At 36.3% G+C, this 24,549-nt stretch overlaps 1 protein-coding gene across 1 annotated transcript in view; it reads left to right on the top strand.

Annotated features, from left to right (window-relative positions):
• The window catches only part of tmem63c (transmembrane protein 63C), a 38,485-nt gene extending 21,467 nt beyond the window's left edge, over positions 1-17,018 (top strand). Inside the window, exons 7-23 of the mRNA XM_056768152.1 lie at positions 105-156; positions 260-368; positions 1,363-1,436; positions 2,456-2,536; positions 2,724-2,844; positions 3,608-3,741; positions 5,501-5,623; positions 6,823-6,976; positions 7,123-7,229; positions 9,045-9,131; positions 9,306-9,371; positions 9,456-9,618; positions 10,591-10,696; positions 11,898-12,065; positions 13,166-13,281; positions 13,882-13,956; positions 14,168-17,018. Of these exons, the coding sequence (XP_056624130.1) occupies positions 105-156; positions 260-368; positions 1,363-1,436; positions 2,456-2,536; positions 2,724-2,844; positions 3,608-3,741; positions 5,501-5,623; positions 6,823-6,976; positions 7,123-7,229; positions 9,045-9,131; positions 9,306-9,371; positions 9,456-9,618; positions 10,591-10,696; positions 11,898-12,065; positions 13,166-13,281; positions 13,882-13,956; positions 14,168-14,392 (1,961 nt within the window). The 3' untranslated portion in view covers positions 14,393-17,018. The remainder of the gene's footprint in view (positions 1-104; positions 157-259; positions 369-1,362; positions 1,437-2,455; positions 2,537-2,723; positions 2,845-3,607; positions 3,742-5,500; positions 5,624-6,822; positions 6,977-7,122; positions 7,230-9,044; positions 9,132-9,305; positions 9,372-9,455; positions 9,619-10,590; positions 10,697-11,897; positions 12,066-13,165; positions 13,282-13,881; positions 13,957-14,167) is intronic.
• The last annotated feature ends 7,531 nt before the right edge of the window (positions 17,019-24,549 follow it).

Here is a 24,549-nt window from a genome sequence, read left to right as displayed (position 1 = left end):
TTCTGCTTTACCAAACACGCCTCTTTTAGAGGTTTATTTTAGACACTGGTGTGTGAGAAAGACATGAAATGTTAATTCAAGTTGTTTATTTCTATGCTTTTTAGAAGGTAGCCCTCAAAACTTTGGCCGGACAACAGTTGTTAACGTCCCAGCACAGTAGGTCATTTTCACACATCATGTAAAGAGCATAACCCTATACTTACAGTATTTAAAAAGATGTTGACATGATCTTAATCGGTTTCTCTTCCTCTTGCATTAGAAACACGTTTCTTTGGTTGCACAGTATCTTTGCACTGTTATATTTTGTCATCACTGTATTGTGTATGGCACACCATTCATCACGACTCGAGTTCAGAGAGGATGAAAAGGTTGGTGGACACAATAGAGCTTAATGCCACTGCTAATTTAAATGTAGGTTTATCTCTTTTTCAACTGAAGTAATTGGTAAAATACTTAACTACACAATTGTTTAAAATTGTAGCACAATGTTGTAGCACGTCGCTCAAAAAGGGCGAACGTGTCCATAGAGTTAAATTAATCCATCAAATGGTTTATATATTTGACCGAGCAATGGGTTAAACAACCAACCATTTAAGTTAATATTCACACAACATCGCCCAACGCTGGGTTTAAAGGGGTCAAATGGGGCGAACACGTGTTTTTCTGGTCTTTGGTGTGTTATAAGTTGCCCATGCATGTATTAGACGATGAAAAATTGCATAAATTAAAGTATCAGAGCAAAAGATGCATTTTATCTAAAAGCAAATGCTCACAGAGACCTGCCTGAAACGCGTGTAGCCACACCTACACAAACCTACGTCAGTTTGTGGCATGATTTGACTAAGACCGCACAAATGTATACGCAAGTAAGGTGGTCGTAGCTGTCAGTACGATTGCTTTGGAACCTGATGTTTCATATATGGTAAGAGGCGTCACATTTCGATCACACGCTTGCAGTATTCAACCAATCTCTACGCACTGGTTAACTGGCCAATCATAGCACACCTCGCTTTTCAGAACAATAAGCTTTGTAAAAAATCTGGCCGTTTCAGAGAGGCGGGGCAAAGAGGAGATACAAACATGCATGGTGTGTGGAAAATACAGCGTATTTGAACCTGAAATCATATACGCATTGCATTAAATCTAAAACAAACGATAATATTCATTTAAGCCATGTCATATGACCCCTTTAAAATAACCCAGAATTTTTTAGAGAGTAATGGTACAGGATGCTTTTGATAGGTATACAACTAAGGACACGTTACTTGTTTCACACTATTTGTGCTATGTGCATAAGTGATACCTCATTTCATGCAGCTTTTGTGGTGTGGTGACTTAAAGCCAAATGCTTTTTTATTGCAGGTAGCTCGAACTTTAATGATCACATCCATTCCTAGAGAAATCTCTGATCCCGGCTTGATCACCAAACACCTGCAGTGAGTAAAGTTGACCCTAGCATGAAAACTATTGCTTGATCTCCATATTTCATCATATTGAATATTAAGTTACAGTCTTACTTTTAAATTTACATTCAGTCATTAAGCAGACACTTTTATCCAAAGGGACTTACAGGTTGGGAAGTCTTACTAACTATATAGTTTTTAAACTGTCGATAAAATTATACAATTGCTTGTTTTCTCTAGAAGTTTGTCGGTTTTTAACATCTAGTTCAATTTCAGTTATTTTTGTGAATTAACTATACATTTTCGAAAAGATATTGGCTAAATAAGTGAACAAGGTAAAGGTCAGCTAATGAAAGTGGTCCATAAGACAGCCCCAGCTGACTTCATAGGAGGCATCAGGATGACTAATAATTAAAAATGAGACGAATTGAGCATTGAAATACATATTTCTTATTATTTGTCCATTTTTATACTAAATAGACACTTTAATACTTTACAGTTAATATCAAGCTCTGAGATATTTATTGGGGAAGAAATTTGAGTTTTTGTAAGTGGGAGGGGGGTTCTTTGACTATTGTTGAATACAGTGGGGTCCTTGGAGTCATTATGTCGGATTGGTACAAGACATACATTTTTTAAAATATTTTTGACCATATCTTTATTTTGATAAATTACATTTTATTGATTATTTTCATTTATCAAAAATATCATAAATGATTTAGTCTGATAAGTAACAGTAATAGCGTGACAACATGCCCCTCTAATAAAACTACACTCAGAATTGGAATTATAGGGTTGTTCTGAGCAGTTTTAAGAGTTTTTGCAGTGCTTTTGAGTTTATAGATGAAACCTTTAATGTGTTTTAAAAGAAAAAGTCCCAAAATGTACACATCAAAGAAAGACATCACATGATTTAAATGAGTAGTCATAGAATAAGAATGTGAATAACTCAATTTTGACAAAAATGTCACATAATTCCAAGGCGACGAAATCTATGACAACTAATAGCCTCAGTCCCCCACTATAATACTGTATCTTTTGTTTTCTAATAGTGAGGCCTACCCAAGCTGCACCGTCACAGACATCCGTTTCTGCTTCGACGTACAAAAGCTGATGAAGCTGGACTCAGAAAGGTCATTCACACAATCACAAATCATATTCTCCAGTGTCACTCAGCTGATTCTCATTAATATTTCATATTAAACCAGTACTGCGGCCAATGTGTGGCAGTTTGTAAATTCAGAAAGCAGAGAAAGATTTATCATTTGATCTGCTGTTGCCTATTTCCCACCAGACGTTCATATTTTCCATCCTTTACAGACGAAAAGCAATGAAGGGTCGGCTGTATTTTACAACCAAGGCTCAGAAGGAGGGAAGAATCATGATAAAGACGCACCCATGTGCACAGATCTTCTGCTGCGATGTTTGTGGCTTTGAGCAGGTGCACAGCTCTCACATAGTCATTATACTTGACAGAATGAGTAGAAGCATTTGTATATTTACAGATTGTTTACACGGAATTAGGGTAGCTAACTACAGAGGAAAAGAAGGGACTCTCTCATTTTCTTTATAGGAAAATAGAGGACACTCTGCGTTTCTTTATACCACATATGCCATTTAAGATTTCAGTAAATCATTGGTGGTGGGTAAAGGTTGACCACATTATAAACAACAATGAGGTCACTGCTTGACAGGCTGATACGCTTAAATACATTGATAACATGATTGTGGCTGACTGAAATGTAACTCAATTGCTAATGTTAAACTATAAATGTATTTTAATGTCATACTAAAGTTAAATATACATTCTTAAAGCCATATTAATTTAGCCTCTACATACAGTGTATGAATTATATTACAGGCAAATAGAATAAGATAAACAGGTTAATCAACTATTTAAATAGTTCAAATGAATTGTATTTTAAACATTTTAACTTTAAACCAAATCCATACAGTAACATTTCCTTTTTTTTGGTTAAGACAATAACCTAGAGACACCAAAACATGGTATGGTCAGTTTTCAATATAAAAGTCACAATTCTGTTATTCTTGTTTGGCAACCCAGCATGGTGTGGCTGGTACTGCAGCTTCTCATGTTGGCCACTGGAGACCACCACACACCAGCTGTCAGTCATGCTAAACTGCGGGTATCGGTGTCGCTTACAAATGAGAGCAGATCTGAACTCTTCTTGTCTTTTCCTCAGGTGGATGCCGAGCAGTACTACAGCGAGTTGGAGGAGAAACTGACAGATGAGTTTAATGCGGAGAAGAATCGTATCTCTATGAAGAGGCTCGGCATTGCCTTTGTGACCTTCAGAGACGAGAGAATGACCGCAGTGTGAGTGTTAGGTGCACATGATGTCTTATATGACTGGTTATGCACCTTTTAAATATACTTTACTAATGAATACCATGAGTGTTAAGGGATTTCATTTGACTTAACATAAAGCAAATATTCTAACCACTGAGCTGACATTTAAAGTTTTTGTTTTAAAAACACAATGTACATCAAGAAGGTAGACATCCAATTACATTGCTTAAAAAATACTACCGTATAATCACTAAATAAACACAAAAAAACACCTGCATTTGATAATTTTTACGACTTAAATCTAATTTTTCATCCTATAATTTTTTTTCCCTGTAGAAATACCTTTTTCATGCCTTAAAATGACTAAAATTAAACTCTACACCTTTACCTCATTTAGTACTCACGGATTCATGAATATGCAAATTAGCCAAATTTTAAACTTCCATTTTATAAAGTAAATTCTTAGCAATGATATAACATGATACACTTGCACATCGTTGGTTGTGTTGGATGTTATTAAAAACATCACATTTATATAAAAAACATAATTTTCAGCACAGTGAGACTTTCTGTAAACTAAATATTCATTAACAAAAGAGAGATATCAATACTTTATGTTATATATGACATATGCAAATTATAATGAAAAATTAACATTACATTATAAGTAAAGTTATTAGGTAGCCAATTTGAATTTGATCATATATCAACATTTATTATCTCCATTCATGGCTGTTAATCTCCCAGTACAGCCCCAGAAACTGTATGTCACTTGTTATTTGGAGATTGTTTGTTTAGCTATTTTGAAAGGTGAATACATACAAATTGATTTATATTTCAGCTATTTGATTTTTTTCAAATAAATTGTGTTAAAATAAATATAAAATACAACCAAATACAAAAATACATTTCCCAATAGACCATGTATAAAAGCAGGTTTTTTTAAGCAACGTTGCCTATTTTTAGACCCCCTTTTCCTTTAAAAAAAACACACACAGTGTAGCACAAAAGAAATGTGAAGTAAAGCCCCTCCAACAAAATTCTAATATGTAAATCTGATATTTGAATCATATTTAAATCTCTGAAATATAAATCAACTATAATATTTGGCCTCTGTGATGCGGATTAATACACCGTATAAAGCTACAGGATGATCAGGTGTCTTAACTGAAAATAAAAGGCCCTGACATATCTTTAAACATGAAATTGCCATTGTTTTGTCTTTCAATTCAATTTTATTTATACAGCGCTTCTCACTATGTTGCAAAGCAGCTTTACATACATCATAAAAAAAATCTTAAACCAGGAGTATGCCTTAGTTGAATCAAGACATTTATGACGCTTTTATTAAAATGCCTTAGAAGAATACATTACATTACAAATTTCTGGGCAAATTATATTGAGTTAAGACAGGTCACACATTCATCTTAGTCTGGGAGTAGCCTTAATCCTTGTCTGTGAAACAGGGCCTTAATAAAAATAATACTAGTGGAAAAATTAAAGAGAATATAGGGTATTAAGAAACATGGTGTTATTGCAAGTTTTTCTCTAGATGCACTCCAGTAATGTTTTTATTTACGGCATTATAATAAAAGCGATTTAAATATCCTAATTTAAGGCATAGTCCTGGCTTAAGATAAACCTTGTCAATGGGGCCTGTATTGTATATTTTAGATGAGCTAAAATACTGCATTGATTAATCAGCATCAGTACTATAGCCCTCTACTTTATAGTGTAGCTCATGACATTTCCGGATGACTTGAAAAACTCTTTTTAACTTCTGTAGGATTGTGAAAGACTATAGCAGAGCTCATTGCCGCCACAGAGCCCAGCAGTCCAGCATCACAACAGTGGTGCGTTCCCATCAATGGGGTGTTTCTTATGCTCCTGCCCCAAGTGACATCATTTGGTAAGCTATAAATTTGTAATAATAGTGCACCGCTTAAGTTATGCTTGTATTAATAAATATGCCATAGTATTGTATATTGCAGCTGTAATTTTAAAAACATTTTCTTTAAATGTCTGTTTAACTGATTTCAGTGTAAAGATCAAGGCTGCATTTCCCAAGAGGAATCGTAAGTCTTTGTGATCGTAGCTCCATTGAAGACAATGGTTCGAAGATCAATTTAAGGTTGCCATGCTTTTGAGAAACGCAGCTCAAAACTTTTGTTTATTATTAATTTTGTATTTCTCGCCTTTATTCATTTTTATACCAATTCAAAAGAAACGGTAACCTTGAATGGTACATTACTGACCCTAAACAGTTTGTAAACAGACAAACATGAAGTTTATATATAGAGAGAGAGAGAGAGAATGCTGGCAAGAATATTTTTTAGAGCTCATTTAAATGTTTCAACATAATTGTGGCACCTCGCTGTGAACAATTTCCTGATAGATAAGCAGTCTGTACAGTTGTATTACTCTTGTAAAAAGAGCGAACAAAAAACCCAGATCTTTTCGTTTCTGTATACAGTTATGCTGACATTTATCTGTAAAAGTCACACACATTTTTCATGACACGGTTTGTTCCAGTCTATTACACTTGGATTGGAGAGATGAAATTGGATTAATTAAGTCTCAATCTGAGTGTCTGCCTAGACAGCCACAGTGCAAGCCATTATATCTCTTACATAATATGTGTTGAGAATCATATATTGAGTGAGTGTTAGTGTGTGTGGGTGTTTGTGTGGGGGGGGACAGTGTCAGCCTGTCTTTCTGCTTGACTGGACAAGTGTGTGTGTGTGTGCGCGCGTTTGTGTGTATGTTGTCTGAATGCTTTTTATGGGCATAAGCTGTAATGTTGTAGCATGTTTGCTTCTTATTAAATAAAAGTATTGAAGTGTGAATGTTTTCCAGTTTAGCGTAGCCTGTGAGCTTGATGTTTTGTAGCACTCAGTGTTCCTACATTTATAGAGTAAACGGTTTGGGAAAATTATACAGTGGAAACCGTTACTTTCGAAAAGGCATTTGTTTGCATTTTATACGCCTTTAATGTCCATTTCAAACCCTTTTTTCCAATAAGCATCCTGCTTATTCTTGGAGAGAACGTGATGCGCTTGAACTGTAGTTAAGACCTTGTCGTGTTGATTGTTGGATGTGTCTGTCCAGGGAAAATCTGTCAGTGTGCGGTTCGCGCTGGTGGCTCCGCTGCATCCTGCTCAACATTGCGCTCTTCCTCTTGCTCTTCTTTCTCACAACCCCGGCTATCATTGTAAACACCATGGACAAGTTCAACGTCACTCGGCCAGTTGAAAGCCTTAGGGTCAGTGACCATCAAAGCACTTTTATAGCCGTACGGTTGCATTACGCCACATTAGAACATTAAATAAAACTGAAAGTGCTTTTTAGTGTTGTTTTTAGGATGTTGGATGTTTGGAATTTGATCTTTTACTGTCTTCTACTGTCTAGAACCCAGTAATTACCCAGTTCTTCCCCACCCTGCTCCTGTGGGCCTTTTCCATTCTTCTGCCCTTCATAGTGTACTATTCATCATTATTTGAGCACCACTGGACCAGGTATGATACTGTTTCCACGGTCTGACTTTAAACATTTTGAGTTGTTTAATGTAAGGTGAACAAGATAGTCTTTAAGTGATAGTTCACCCAAGAATCAAAATTCTGTCATCATTTACTCACCCTCTTGTCATTTCAGACCTGTATGACTTTCTTTTTTCCACAGAACACAAAAAACGATATTTTGAAGAAAGTTGGTAACCGAACAGCTTCTATTTTATGGACACAAAACTAATGCAATTGAATTGGTGCCAGTTAACATGATTCTTCCAAATATCTTCTTTTGTCTTCTGCGGAAGGTAGAAAGGTTTGAAATGACAATGAGGGGGAGTAAAGGATGACAGACTTTTGATAGTATTTTAAGAAAGATGGTTTTGGGTGAACTATCACTTTAAGACAGACCAATTGCCCTCAGTTTAGTACACATTAAATGAATTAATAAAATAAAAACTGAATTAAAAAAATATCAGTTTAACAAATCAGTAGCCTACAATGAAATGCATTAGATAAAATTAGAGCTGATATTGTGGAAACATATCGATTGATAGCACATATGTATTGCTAAAAAATATATCTGATAAGTGTTGTTTCAATCCATCCAAATGTTTACAAAATGATAATTCATCTAAATTCTATTCATGTCAATAGAGATTCTATTTACTGAACTATAGCACTTTAACTATGAATCAGCCTAAATTATAGACAGCACAACATACATGAATAAACTAAAATGTGACAATTGTAAAAAAAAACGTTTTTGAAAACCATCAGAAAGACTCATAAAGAAGACTCTGTTTATTTGACTTTGTTGCAATAAATCCTAGCAAAGATGTATCATTGTCCCAAACACCAGGGGGATTAAGTTTGTGATTTTGGTTGTCTCTATACTGCAGCTTATATGTATTGTATAAACATGCTCATATCAGCACACAAACATATTGCATAACAGCAGAACAACCCCCAACTCAGTCTCCCACCCACCCATGCACGTTAACACGGCGTCCCTCATTCTTTGCACTCTACTTTCCTCTCCGGTCTTGTTGTCATAGTGATCATAACAAGGGAATAATCATATGCACACTGGCCTCGTCTTTCACATGCAGTCACATTATAGTTTCTGTAATCTTCTGTATTCTGCGAATGTGGTTCCTCCAATTTAATATGAGTTGAATACACAGTGGAACCATTGCGCAATACATTTCAAAGTGCCCTTATTTACTTTATTAAAACATATTCCAGTTTTCAATAAATAATTCATTTATTCATGTCATTTAAAGGAAACAAATGTCATCATTTTTATCAAAATATAATACCTTGCCTTCAGTAGTAGCCATCCTGATCTGTGAAATATAAAACATAGGTCAATTTCTCAAAATATCGAAAATATTCGAAAGGATATGAGGGTGCATACTGTAAATGATGCAAAGATTTTCATTTTTGGGTGAACTATGCCTTTAAGAACCCGCCAAAGACATTACTTGGTCAATTGCAAAATGTATAATAACAAAAAGTTTTATATTACAAACAAAATAAGGGTTTATACGTATGTTTTCAAAAAACTGCAAATATAAAGTGTTGGAATATAGGGCAACTTTGTTCAGTTGCTGTCAATTACGAAAGATGCTTGCGTCTTGTGTCCATAATCCTTTTGTTATAGCATACTTTTATTGTTTCCCAGTCCCAGTCCCATCTGTAATAGTCTGCAAACTTTACATTGACATAGTATCCAGGAAAACAGTTAAACAGCCTGGAGATTTACTATATATTGTAGTTTCTGAGGGGAAAACAACCAGGTAAGTCTACCTGTGTCTCTTTCAGGTCCAGTGAGAATCAGGTCACCATGCACAAATGCTTTTTCCTGCTTGTCTTCATGGTCATCATTCTGCCATCACTGGGTCTGTCTAGGTAAATTACTTTACAATCTGAATGCAAATAAGTTTGTTAATCTAGCATCACTTAGTTTATTGCATCTAATAAAATGGCATTTTAAGTTGATATCTGAGACATTTTAGAATGTCCAAATACTTTTTAGAGCCACTGTATATATACACTATATATAATGCACATATCCCTCTCCAGCTTGAATTTCTTCTTCAGGTGGCTTTTTGACATCCACTTCCTCGATCAAACCGATGTGAAGTTTCAGTAAGTGTATTCTCCTCCTAAAATATACAGCTAAAGATATTACCACAAAGGAAATTAGTTAAGTGCTTTATTTTTACCCCTCAGGTGTGTGTTTCTACCTGACAATGGGGCGTTCTTTGTGAACTACGTGATCACATCCAGTCTGTTAGGAACGGCTATGGAGCTTCTGCGTATTCCTGCACTGCTGGTGTATTCTCTTCGCCTCTGTTTCGCTAAATCTAAAGCTGAACGCATTCATGTTAAAAGAGTAAGTGATTCTGTACAGTACCCTTCCTTTTTCATTTACATAAATACACGGATGTCTAAAAGTGAAGGACCAAATACGTCTATTTTGTATTGTTCTAATTCAATGGATTATTTCTAATTAAATCATTTTTAGATTAAATATTATTATAAAACAAATACTTTGAGTACTGTAAGTCTTTTTATTGGATTTATTTTTACATTGGGTGGTGGTCTTATAAATTTGTTAGGCACTATGTGGCTTTCTTGTCGCTCAGTGGTTAGAGCATGGCGTTAGCAATGCAAAGGTCATGGGTTCGATCCCAGGTATTACACATTCTTGGAAGCAAATGTATAGAATAATGCAATGCATTATCCAATGCTTTGGATAAAAGCATCTGCCAAAAGCGGAATTACATTACATTAAATGTAATGTAAACCTTATACAGTATTTGCAATGATGTACAACATTGGTAACATTCGTATGAGATTCAGCGAGCTCTTAACTAATACTGACTTAGTTCAGATTTGACTTCTTTTTTTAAGCAGCTAGCATCAGTTTTATATTATAATCCTATGGAGCAAGCTGTGTTTTCCAAAAAGTCCTGAGCTCTTTTAATTAGTTTAATTTTCAATGTCAATAACTTTTGATTGGATTTTCTAGCTAGAAATGAGTATTGTAGTTTTTAAATATGTGATTGGTTATTGCAAAGACGCTCTCTGTCTATAGTTAAAGTAGACTTCCTTTACGCCGCCTATGAAGCTTGTCTGAATCTGTTTCTTGGAGCTGCCTTCATGCTCAAACGCTGCCTCCGAAGTCATTGCCAGTTGCTATTTGTATCCACAAAGCTTCAAGTTTTTTTTAAACAAAAAAAGTGTTATTGTCAATTTTTTCTAGACAAAAAAGAAGTCAAATGCGAACACAGCCTAACAATTTCGTCTAAATGAACCATTCAGTAACCATTTAAGTAACCTGTTTCTTCACTCTCACCCTCAGAGTCAAGCTTATGAGTTTCAGTTTGGTCTTGAGTATGCTTGGACCATGTGCATATTTTCAGTCAGTATGACCTACAGCATCACCTGCCCCATTATTGTCCCTTTTGGTGAGTCTGTTACGTTAGTTTTTCTATACTTCAAAACAAACTCTTGTTTCACCCCTAATTTCTACTTTTCCTCATTTGCACTCAAATCCATTTTTCTGTCATCTTCACTGCACCATTTGACTTGTTTTCCATTTCCTCAGATCCATTTTCCCACAGCGCTCCTTGCATGTTCTTGAACCTCGTCCTTAGTCAGTGCGTGGGCGTCTGAACCGTATCTCCAACAGCATCTCAGTATCGCGCCGTGACATGGTCGCTAGGTGCGAACCCGCTGTAGTCTTCCAGACGCTCCGGCCCGTCTAGCCGAGATCCAGACGCCCACTCCACGCCTGTTCTGTCTCCAATATACGCCATGACGGTTTATTTACTATACGCTGTCATCCATATCATGATTTTCACTAACATTAGTTTTGAGTTTATTTGGTACGACGGCGTTTTGGTGCCATGTAAAAAAAAAAAAAAGAGAATAAAGTCGAAATTTTACGAGAATAAAGTTGAAATTTTACGAGAATAAAGTTGAAATGTTACGAGAATAAAGTCGAAATGTTACGAGATTAAAGTCGAAATGTTACGAGAATAAACTCGTAATATTTTGAGAAAAATAACAGAATTGCTAGAAACAATGGATGTGGAGAATTTGGTTAAATCCTACTTTAGATTATGATTTAGCATTAAGCAAATTCTTTGTCTTTTGGCGCATCATCAGGGAGTTATAATTAGTAAAAGGACACTGAAGCGATCATATAGGAAACTGAATTTATTCAGAAGAAAAAATCAGACATGAACTAAGAACTAACTCACTGGTTCAGATGACGTGCTTAAACATAACTTAAACTCTTAAACTACAACTTTCACGTAAACAAAATACGTATTACGACAAGTTTATTCTTGTTACGTTTCGACTTTATTCTCGAAACATTTCGACTTTATTCTCGTAACATTTCGACTTTATTCTCGTAACATTTCGACTTTATTCTCGTAACATTCCGACTTTATTCTCGAAATCTTGGATCTTTTTTTTTTTAACATGGCACTACAACGCCGTCGTAATTTGGCAACGCTAAAGTTAAATATAAATATTATACCATTGCTGTAGTTTTGGATAGGAAAACGTTATGCCACTGAACTGGACCCAACTGAAAGCACTTAGAAAAATAACTAATTTACAAAGCTCATTGAGTTTTTTAATTGTGCTCATTTTCAGGTCTGCTGTATCTTGTTCTGAAGCATATGGTAGATCGGTATAATATCTACTATGCATATATACCCACAAGGCTCAGCCAGAGGATCCACTCGGCGGCTATCAGTCAAGTGGTGGTAGCGCCTATTCTTTGCATGTTCTGGCTACTCTTCTTCTCTGTGCTCAGACTGGGTAGGTTACCACTCACTCTGAACTTGACTGGGATGTCTTTGGGTTTGGGGAATTTGCAGATAAAGCAGATATGTTGTGTCTGAATGTATGTAAAGATTCAGATGTAATTTTAGTTTAATTTCAGCTTTTTTCACAGTAATGTTACTTAAGGCAAAAACGATACAATCATAGTCTGCATATTTAAAGCTTAAATAATACTTATAACACCAATAATACTAATTATAGTATGGCTTCATTAATGAATAAACTTATATTAAAGTAACTAGAAATCTGTAAAAAATATCAGACTCTGCTTTTTACTTTCTAAAGTATACAGTTCGCAAATAGTAATCAGTAAGCTTATATCTTACTCATTAATTTTTATTACTGAATGCAAAGACAGGACTTTGTCCTTCTGAAACCTTGTATCTCCATATTGCGTTATTTTTGCCATAAATAATTAATATTAGTCACCCTTTATGTTTGTCACTGGGTTTTGCGAATATCTAACAAATAAAAATGATTAAAAAGTGCTTCTTAATTATGAAAACAAAGTTTTAGTCATTTAAAAAGTAGCGTTTCTTTCCATTTTCTGAAAAACAGCAAATTTGGACATTCAAGGTTTTGGAAGGACAGGACGATATGCTTTATACATTTTTTATTTTGACTTTTGCAACATTTATTATACATGCAGCACCAAAATGTTTATATAACGGTTTTTACCAGAAGAAAAGTAGAGGTTCCTAAAGAGTAACCTGGTCAGATGTTTCTAATGTCTTGAATTTTCTTAAAAGATGCAATAAATTCAAAATCATCGAATCCTAAGATAAATATAAACAAGCTGGTGAGAAATATTTTGCTGGTGCATGGGTAAACAATCCTAGAGTACCTTGTTGGTAACAAGTGTGAGTTACAAGTGACATTACAATGCATCTATTCCCGACCTAAAGTCTTGTGTAATGGAGTGTGCTAAGTTTTCAGACTGAGATTCAAACTAAATCAAAGAGCAATCAGACCCATAGAAGGAACATGTTGATGTCTAAAGGCCGAGACCAGATCAAGACTCTAAATATGTCAAACTATAAGCATTTACATAATCTCATTGTTTATCTCTTGTGCAGGTCCACTGCAGCCCGTCACTCTTTTTACTTTCATAACTCTAATATCCTGTATTGCCTTCTCCTGTTTTGGCCTGTGTCTGAAAAAACTACGACCTGACAGATCAACAAACTATCAGGTCAGCTGCGGAAATCTTCATGTTGACATTTTTTTTGTGTTGGTTTCAAGTGAAAGCTAAGTTGCTGGTCAAATTGTTGTATTAATTCATAAATCTCATTAAAAACTCATCTCTCTAAGGACTCTGTAATTATCTGTACTCCATACCACAATAACCAGAACGATGTAATAAGTAGACAATAGTAAAATGTAATTCAATATGTAAGTCTATTTTTAAGATCTTTAAGATTATTTTCCATTGTGACATTTTCTCCTATTTATAAAGTCTACAAAGATTTAGTTTAAATATATATTGTACGGGCAATTAAACACGTGTTACAGATTAACAAAAACATTTAACAAAAACATTCAGCATTCAGTAAAACCTGTGAGATTTTAATAAATTTATGTTGCAATGCAAAAAATCTTAATGATCCTAAAAAAGTCATTATAATTTTTTACAAATTATGCTTCCAGACTTTATTGTGATAAAGAAATACATTTGAGATCATTTGATATGACTGTTTGTTGGATTTGAGGATATTCTGACAGTCATGTTTGAGCGATGGTTAATTACCATTTTCAAGCAGTAAAACCTGTTTGCGCTCCTGTTCGGTTTCAGATGTCTGATCAGCCAACAGAAGGAGGCTTCGGCAGTGCGGAGAGAAGCACCGTTTCCAGCACAACCACAGCTAATGTACCGTGTCTCTCTCATTTCATTCATCGCACACTCATTTCAAGTCCCTCTTATAAAATTAATTCATCTCTCTCCTGTCATACCCTCAATGGCTTCCACACACCCTGTTAAAGGCACTTCACGTGTAGCATGTTACATAAACAAAACAAGCTGCTTATGAGATAATGACACTCTTGCTTTCCACCTACTCACCTCCACATCTTTCCCACAGCTTTTTATAGCCACCGTCCTGTTGGAGCCAGAGCTGGGTCTGACTCCCATGCCCTCCCCTGCCCACCAGAGCTACGGCACCATGGTGAAAAGTCAGAGTTCAGTGCGCGATGCCGAAGGGGGGGAGGAGAAAGATCTGGAGGAAACTTTGGAGACTGAACTCAAGGATGACCCAAATCCCATATGCCCCAGCCCTCTCATGGACAGCCTTGTGGCTTTCCAGTGACCAACTTCGCCAAGCCCAGAAGCTCGAGCCCCATGCCTCATCTTAGCTGGTGGCTGATAAAGAGGCACTATGCTGCAATTTTTGTTCCTCGACAACCTCCACGCACGAGACTAATTATGGTCAGCTAAGCAAACTGCTTCAAAGGCGGACGGGAAATTTACCGACATGGTGATTTTAGTAAGACTTTGATGAGCTTTTAGATTTAATGTGGGACTTTCAGAGAATTCAAACAGTACCGCAGCCTCCATCTGAAGTGGATAAAAGCAAAGGTCTGTTTAAAAAAGAGACCATTCCACTTTCTTTGTTTGGACTACGCTTTCTACTTGTTCAATTTTCTCTTGTACTTTCCTTTTCACGGTAATCAGTTTAATGGGTGTTTGGCAGTATGGTCGACTGAAGCTTAGAATAGCATATTTTGAAAGATGTACTTTTTTATGAGCTCCAAAATGAAGCCCTGGTCCAGATATCCAAATTTGATTTGCTTATTGCTACTTTTCGCTGTTCAAGTTTGTGCTTATTATTGTCTACCTATATATCAATATTTGTATTTTAGCAGTGCTATGTAATTGTGCAACATTATGCGCTGTTTTTATTTCTTTACTATTGATAGATAACTGTTATGGTTATTAACATCCTCAACCAGTTTTGCCACTTCCGTATTGTGCATCAATCACGCTCCAGGTTATTCTTCATTTGGCTGTACTTGCTGCTTTCATTTGGCACTACAGTTGCAAATTAGGTTGAGAACATTTATCTTTTCCACATTGAAAAATTCCACATAAAATTCCACATTGAATATTCTTGGAAACGTAAAAACACACTCTAAAGTGAAGATTTTTGTTTAATTTGACAGACATAAGATGCTGAATAAGTGCAGAAACAACAAATTGCTTATCTTGTGCTCAAATATCCAATGTATTAAAGGAATGTTTCGGTTTAAAAATTTAAATCAAAGGTTATCTGAGTAATTTCAACTGAGCCTTTATTTGAAAACAAGAGGGGACTATTAATGTGAATTTTTACATTGATTAACATACATGAAAGTTTGAATACAACTTGGCACATTTAGACGGTAAGACACATATAGCACCAAGTTAACTTCTGGTCTGTGTTTGGTTATAATTTTAAACTATCACATATTTAATTTATATTAATATTTAATTGTATATTAACTTTATGAAATGAAATTAAAACTACTCAAGAGTTATTGTTTCTTTGCGAAGGTCTACCATTTGTTTATGTTTTTGCCACTGCAATCGTCTATAGGGTCAGAATGTACTGAACATACAATTTTGCCGACACATTACGTTCAAGTTTTGCTGTGGTTTTCTAAAACAACTAAAAATCATAACAAACTAAGGGATAAGCTGAAATGATAATTTATCTATACATATTTGAATTTATTTGCAAAAACAGATCAAAATTTGAAAAAAGGTTTTTTTTGTTAGTATTACTTAATCAAAACAACCCAACTGCAGTTTGATTGATATATCTTGGATTGCTTAATAAAAAACTTGATTATTGAAAACCGAGTTATCTGATTTTGCAAAAGATCTCATTTATTTATCAATTTATATTGAATCCAAAACATTCCTTTAATCATCACCATCGTTCAAAAGTGCTTTGGGTAACAAACTGAAAGTGGCTCATAAAGGCAGATAATCCTGCTGTAACAATTTTATTCCATCCCTGACTCTCATACTGCATGTTGTTTGCAAGCCTCCCTCTGTCACATGCTCGAACTTGCCTGCAGATCTCTTTGGATTTTTCAAGTGTAGCCCTGGCTTCTGTAACACGCTAATTTTCTTAGTCAATTTTGTACTCTTGGTCTCTGCTGCAAGTGGTTGTAGGACTGGAGGGGAAGGGGTGGGTGGAGGGTTTTCTTGCCAATATGAATGTAAATGAGTTGTGGTTAGTATCGTGCTCTCTTGCTGTGCCTTGAAGAAGCAGATCTTATGAAAAGAAAAAACAAAGTTCTGTCTGACAATCCAGCATGACCTGCAATATGCTGCATGAACTTAAAGCGCGAGACAAAACAAAAAGTGAATTCCACAATGAATCAATAAGGTGAGAGATATGTGTGGTATGTTCTGTTTATGAAGCATCCCTCCTCATGACAAGACACGGAGCCAGAAACATATTCTACGCAAGTACTTGAGTACAAATTCTTCTGCCTACGCAAGCCTGATGCCAAGTTTATCTCAAGGAGTGGTATAGTGGACATAGAAGAACAATCTTTCAATGTAAATTGACATGTTTACATGTAGTAATCATCACTACAATATCAAAGATGATACATTTCCAGTGTGTTGGCTAAGCATTTGCATCTGCATTTACCTACTTCCATAAAGTGTCTGTCTGGCCCAAACTTCACAATTTAATTGAAAAATGTTCTGTTCGATATTGATCAAGCAAATACACACTAACATATGCAAATAGCCTTCACTCATGACATCATAAGCAGTTGTCTTGTGAGATACCTTAGATATTTCATTGGTTTGTTCTATTTGTAAATGCAGAATCTTGATGTGCACAAAAGTTTTCGTTCTTCTGTTGAACGGCTGTACCTCGGTACACTACAGCAGAATGTGTCTTTGTTAAGAGTATGAAACGGAATTAAAACTTTAAGTTGTCCAGACGTGTCTTATTCCATGTATGTTACAATGGCTTGTTATTACTAATACTTATTGGGGTTTGTTCAACACAATTTCACAGGAATTTGTACGTAGTTTACAGGGTGGCTAATTTGTATGAATTCGTACGATCCTACTTGTACATTTGAATGCGATTAGCTTTAGCACCTGCGACAGTGACATTAGATTTAGGAGAGGGGCTTCAGTGTTGCTTTTTCCAAATTGTACGTTTTTCCCATCGCACGAATTCACTTGAATTAACCATCCTGTAAAATACGTATGAAACTTCATGTGATTTGTTATATGTAAAGCTATTCAAATTAAATTTTGTGTTACAGATATGAATGACACATGAAATCATTCATGATCAAATTCTCAAATCAAATCAGAATTTTTATTCTTGCATCATAGTATAACAGGCAAAGAAAATCAACTGAAATGAATGAAGGTCCTGATCAATTGAATATCAAGCCTGATCTCAAAGGAATTTGTAACCATTTTAGGTGGTGGTTAATAAGTATCAATTGATACAAAAAAATTAAAACGCCATACTGAAACCCCTCCTCTCACCCCGCCCTATATCACTGGCACGAATGCAAATCTTAGAAAATTGTCCAAATGAGATTGAACAACTTCATACGAATTAGCCACCTCGTAAATTGCCATGAGATTGTGTTGGATTATCACAAAGAACTGGTGGTGGTCTCTTTTGGACCACTAAGGAACAACCATGAACACCATAGCAACCACATAACAACGTCCTATAAACCACTCAGACCACTTAAGAAACCTTGTAGCAATGCCCTGACAACCATCTACTACAAACCAACATCATGGTTGTGGGAAAAATCTTTCTGTTCTGTGATGGAGAATCTGATAAAACATTTTCCACTTCTGTTCTTCAAATTCATTCCCAGAAACCCCTGAATTAAATCTCCTGCAGTGCCAGAGGACAAGCAGTGGTCATCTGAAGACTGGTCATCACTTGACAACCACCAATTATGTTTCCCGGCACACAAGATGTTATTACTTGAGTTTTAATGTTTTAAAGAATGCAGCACAACAGCAGCAATGAAATAAAATAATCCAAAAAATATGCACTCTGAAGATCTGATTCACTGAGCTTTGACACAGTCTATAAAATTCTTGATTTCTTCCTCTTGAAATGTCTGTTTTCTCATGTTTTATTTAAGATCAAAACACTAAAGAACAACAACCGAGTTGGAAAACTATAAAATTTTCCAGTTCAATGTGGAGAGTTCAATGAATTACGTGATAAAGAGAAAAGATATGTCATGTCCTATACCAACAGATTCATGTGAAAATAGAAAGGAACCTGGTTAAAAGGTAAATAATTTTTTCAATTAATTGATTTGAACTTTTACTCATTGTAAGTGTCCATGTGCAAGAGGCTGTCACGTATCTGTGTCTTTTTTCCCCTGGTTGTTGTGGATTTTAGTTTGTATTCCTTAGTTACTGTTTCCTGTATTATGTTTTAGTCCTAAACATAAAAGCACTTTATGTTCATTGGCTCCGAGTTGATTGTCTCCCAGGTGTGCTTTGTTAGTCATTTGTTGGTGTATTTATACCCCTGTGTTTGCCATAGTCCTTTTTGGTTATTGTATGTATTTATCGTGTAGTTTATTTTTGGTCTTGTTTATTGTTTTGCCTTGTCTTGCCAAGTTCATGTTTCATGTTTTCATTTGTTTGCTGCATTAAGATCCATTTTCTCCCTTGTGTTTCTGGACTGCACGTTACAGAATAACCAACCTCAATTTTGGATCGAGCAACACGTTTGTGATGTCTACGCCAAGGCTATGAAACAATTGAGGCCTATGATAGCGAATGAGGAACAGTATTATTTAAACACTATTCTTCACCAAATTTGTAAGAATTATCATGAGCTTTGATCACAATTATAATTAATATATTCTCCACCACCCTTTGTAAGGGAAACAAATATCAGCCCAAATTGGGATGAATTTAATTGATTATGATCAAATATACTTATATGGAAAAGTTGTGTGGAAAGTTAATCGTCTTTGTCTTCCACATGGTGTTTTTTTCATGTGGAAGCTGATTGGATGTTCACTAAGAAAACAAATAGTTTGATAAAACTAATATGAAAAGAGTTACCAAGACACAACAAACATTAACTTTAAGGAAATCACAAATGGGCCTCATGGACACCAAACATGATCTACATATCATCTTAGTTAAAATGGTTACTACAAATCTAATAATTCTAGTAGTTATACACACATTCATTCAAACTGCTTTGGATTAATGTTTAAGACAGACATAAAAACAAGAACATCAATACATGGAAAGGTTATAAATCAATATATGTAAAGTTCTATATAGATGTATTTAGGATTGTATGTCTGTCCTTAAAGTGAAAGAGAGTTTAAAGAGACCTCCTGGCAACTAGCTTGCTGGTTAGTTGAGGGGTGTTGTTGTCATATTTAAGAAATATAACTAGTTATTGCATGTCTGATCGGTCTCAGACACTATATTTACATTAACGCATTTGGCTGATGCTTTTATCCAAACCAACTTCGATGCATTGTGTTATATATTTTGTTTCTGACTACGTGCAATCCACTGGGATCGAGCCCATGCCCTTGGCATTGCTAGTGCCATGCTCAAACCACTGAGCCACAGGAAGGCTGGAAATTACTACATTGATTTTAATGAGGCAGCATTGAAGGACATTTTTTGTTTTGGACTTTGTAACGAAATCTCTCAGTTTATGCCATCTCATTTCCCACACTGGTCTCTGAAGCAAAATATAGACTTTGCCTTGCGGCTGACCGAATCCCCTCTTTTACTGTAAGCCAGATGGAAGAGATGGCCGTCCCTACATTGTTTTGGGGGGGCAGTAAGCCTCAACCTCTGCTGGATGAGGAGTCGGGATAGCCCTGGTAGCCTGCCAAGCAAGAGGTCGCTTGCAAGATGTCCGCCAGCACAGATCCCGCTTGTGTGTCTGGGCTGTGCAATGCTCTTCCGCTCCAGAGGTCGCTGACAAGATGGACGCTCGGGACTCTTCCGTGCCAGGTGCCTCAGTCAAGAAGGCCGCTCTGACTTCTCCTGGCACATCCAGGCTTCCAGCCCTGCCTGCATCTCCTTGTCGTCCAGCCCTGCCTGCGCCACAGAGGTGTCCAGCCTTTTCTTCCAGGCCGCCGTTGCTCCACGGTCCAGGTCCTGTTCCCCTTCACAGGCCTTGCCCTCCATTCTGACCCTCCATCCCTCCCCCTGTTCTGCCTGCACTTCACCACCCTCCAGGACTTGTGAGAGTTCGGAAACCGCTCTTGGGGGCCGGGGGCTCTGTCACAATCCCAGTCCCTGTTTCCCCTGTGTTTGTGAACTTTTCTGTTACTTACTTGTTTGTGCCATGTTTTGTACCTTTGTAGTTTTTTGTGTTAATTAGTTCCTCCAGGTGTGTCTTGTTATCTTGTTAGTTTCTATGTATTTTAACCCCAGTGTTTGCTTTTATCTCATGTCAGTCGTTAAATGTTTGGTTGTGTTCCCAGTGGTTAAACTCAGTGTACTTTGGATTATTGTTGTTCCTTTTTCCTTAGTTCTTTGGTTATGTGGTACTTTGTCTTTTTGTTTAATTAAACCTTATGCTGCTTGTGGATCCACTGCCTCGCCTGCCACACGTTACAATGACACAGTGTGGTGAAATAATCAAGTATGTTTACCAGCCACTGCTTTCACAGATTGGCTTTGCTGATTAAAACTTTTTAAAACAGATTAAAATCTGTTCACAGTTATCATCAGAATATGTCTCTAAAAATGAGGACCTCATTAAAAGAGGCATTTAGTCAAATAGGCGATTGGAACCTGTTGTAATAAATGTAACGTTAACCAGAAAAATCGATTCACTGCTTTAATAGGCACTTCTGGTGTTCAATTTGTGTGTGGTAAAGGTCCATAGAGTATACATTGAACGGCACACGACAAAACAGAAAAAGGCCTCATTACACCCAATTGTCGGAAAAAGACCATTTAGATTTTTAGGTAACTAGCTGTTTCCAGTTTTTTGGCGTTTTATTCTATTTTAATATTAAAATATCTGTTAGGTGAAGAAATATAAAAAAATGTTAGATATCTACCTGTTTATGTGATGAATATCAAATGCGATGAGATCTATTTTCTGTTTTTTTGGTTAAAAAAATACACACTACCTTTACAAACGTGTACTAAAAAAACTTCTTTAAGAGTTCATTAAAAGTTGTTGTTTATAGCCTTGTGAAGCTTTTCTGAGACAGGTACAAGAGTTCCAACCCTCAGATTAAAATGTGTCCACTATGGACATACACTCACCTAAAAGATTATTAGGAACACCTGTTCAATTTCTCATTAATGCAATTATGGTGTTGGAGTAATGGTGTGGGGAATGTTTTCATGGCACACTTAGTGCCAATGAGTCTGTTGCCAATTGGGCATCGTTTAAATGCCACGGCCTACCTGAGCATTGTTTCTGACCATGTCCATCCCTTTATGACCACCATGTACCCATCCTCTGATGGCTACTTCCAGCAGGATAATGCACCACGTCACAAAGCTCAAATCATTTCAAATTGTTTTCTTGATCATGACAATGAGTTCACTGTACTAAAATGGCCCCCACAGTCACCAGATCTCAACTCAATAGAGCATCTTTGGGATGTGGTGGAACGGGAGCTTCGTGCATCCCACAAATCTCCATCAACTGCAAGATGCTATCCTATCAATATGGGCCAACATTTCTAAAGAATGCTTTCAGCACCTTGTTGAATCAATGCCACGTAGAATTAAGGCAGTTCTGAAGCCGAATGAGGGTCAAACACAGTATTAGTATGGTGTTCCAAATAATCGTTTAGGTGAGTGTATAGTAACACTATTGACCTTTGCCAAGACTTCATGAAGAATTAATTTTGCTGGTGTTTATGTTCAATCAGGGTGGGAATTCCCTAAAGGTTGTAATGATTAATATGTTGGAACAGTCAAATGTGGCTGAGTATATGCCAGAGCTCACCTCTCTAATGACAGGCTGTGAAGAGCAGTGAGTATGCATACTAAACACTGCTGTTTAGGCTGGCCCTGCATACAGTTAACCTTATTATTTGTGTGAGAGAAATAGAGTAGTCTGTTGGTTTCACTGTTATTTTGAGACCATGAGATGGCTCATATGAAAATAGGAAATAAAAAATGTAAGCTATAAAGCTGTTCATTTAGGAAATAATTAATGTAAACTATAATGTTTTTTTATAATAAAGACTACTTTGTAAAACGTAAACAATGCAGTAGAACTACCTAATTCAGTTTTTTACCACTGCACATATGATTGATCAAAATACAAACAACAGAAAGTGGAAACAGAGTTTTTCTAAATCGATTTGACACATTTCTCCAAAGAAATTTATTTGCTGTTTTTATTACCTTACACCGTGTCTAGACCGATATGACAACCAGCTTGTTCTTGATGGGTTTATAACATCGTGCCGTGCTGCATCTGGTATGGACAAAAAGTAAAATTATAATGTGTTTCTAATATCTTTTGACGTGTCGTGTCGGGACGTGCCGGTCGCTATTTCTAACTACATAGACCACATACACATGCCATTTCCCGTGTTGTTCATGAACATCAAACTAATCTACAGAAAGCGTTTCGTTAATACATTATCTCCTTTGCTAAATAATTGAAAATGTGATGACATGTAAAATGTGATGACATGTTTGTCCTGTGATAGCCACCATAAGGCTTCGAAAGGGAGGGATGGAGTGAGCCTTTGGTTGCAATTCACAACCTCACCGCAAGATGCTGCTACAATCTCCACATTGCTCCTTTAAGAAATTAAACAGAAACAACCACCTACATATTTTCAACATACTTTAATGTAAAGTTTATTATTGATTTAATAATAAGAAAACATTTTTACTTATGAGTCATCAGTTTGTTTTGTGAGTGATGAAACTGCCTCACTTATTTGAGCGTTGGAGAAAGCTATCTTTCATATGAGCACACCTCAAATGTAAGTGTCAACACAACAGAGAAAAAAAGGGAACCTGCTTGACATTTTCCTCTTGTCTCCTAAGCAACCCTCCTGAGCAGGCAGTCTTTAGAAGGTGAAAACCCCTGGGAAGAAAACAAGGTGCTATATGCTTGGAATAGAACTGCTGCTGTGTATCCTCTTACGTTCAACCTGTGTTTTGTCTCATATGTTTGTGCAACAGAATAATATTGTTTCTTAAGATGATGTAGAAGCAATTGCTGCTGCTTCCTGAGTGGACGTTTGCCAACTTTGTAGAAATTAAGTTTTGTGGTAAGCCTGAAATTGCATTGCGCAGGACCTACAAGGCTGCTCACGCACAGCTTCAGACGAAACATAGCCATGAGTCAATTTGCAATCGCGTTCCTCCATGCATTTGCGATTTAGTTTCAAAGGTTGGGGTTTCGGGGAACCGTTACTCCCCACCTGCAGTACCTCTGTGCCCCACTGGTAAAGAACCACTGCTTTAGTCATATGTTTCCACCATGGCCTCCAGTTTCTCTAACGATATGAAAATATTTATGTGAATTGTTATACATTAATGTAAGCATGAGTCTTTTGCACATCCAGTATTGGAGCCACAACCAAATTTTTGATACCTCACTAAAATTCCCTTAGGAAACTATTTACAGGTATGACTGCTTTGAAGGTTCGGAAAGGAACTGCCTGCAGGTAATAAATGCATTAAAGGTCTGCGTAAATAAGGTCTGACCATGTATATCTTCAGAAGTCAATCTGGCAACAAAATATCCAGTACTCATAATAAATAGTGTCCCTATACTTTGCCCAGGACAGAGTTTCTGACAACCAGGGATATTGGCTGTGCCAAAAAGTCTCTTGATTGTATCTGGATCTAACCTATAATATATGATGTTTTGTGTGTTCTATATGTTGCTTACGAAAATGCTATTCAACACACAGATAATGTATTGATGGCAATCAAAAAAACATAAAAGTGTCATTATGTCATCAACAAAGACCGTTATGATAACGTCCTTTAATAATTTTAAAGTTAAAATTGAACCCGGTTCTAGATATGTGGTGGCATGTTGCTTGTTCAATTCTGGCATAAATGTCTAGAGTGAACACATTCTGGAAATTACTGTTACAGTCTGCTGCTAACTTTCTTGGCAAACACACTATGAACACTTTCAATTAGTATCTGATTAACATGTGACCTGTTTAAGCAGCCTGTCTCAAATTTTCTGTCATTAGTGGATTCCTGGGGGAAACTTATGGACATATGAAGGAGAGGTGTGAAGACTTCAGCAGAGACGGTGTCACTAAATTACTTTTATTGGAAGAGGGAACATCAACACCAGAGGCTGGCTTACACATGCGCTTTGGATGACATCAAGACAAGCAATATGACGGAAAGCGCAATAATGTCTGTAAAGCCTTGTCCAACAAAAACCATACACTAACTGCAATACAAATAAAAAAAAAAGATAGTACAACATATGCTGACTATTTGCTGTATAAAATG

This window comes from Triplophysa dalaica, chromosome 15 (genome assembly GCF_015846415.1).
Source record: "Triplophysa dalaica isolate WHDGS20190420 chromosome 15, ASM1584641v1, whole genome shotgun sequence".
Lineage (NCBI taxonomy): Eukaryota > Metazoa > Chordata > Actinopteri > Cypriniformes > Nemacheilidae > Triplophysa > Triplophysa dalaica.
This window is presented reverse-complemented; position numbering and strand designations above follow the sequence as displayed.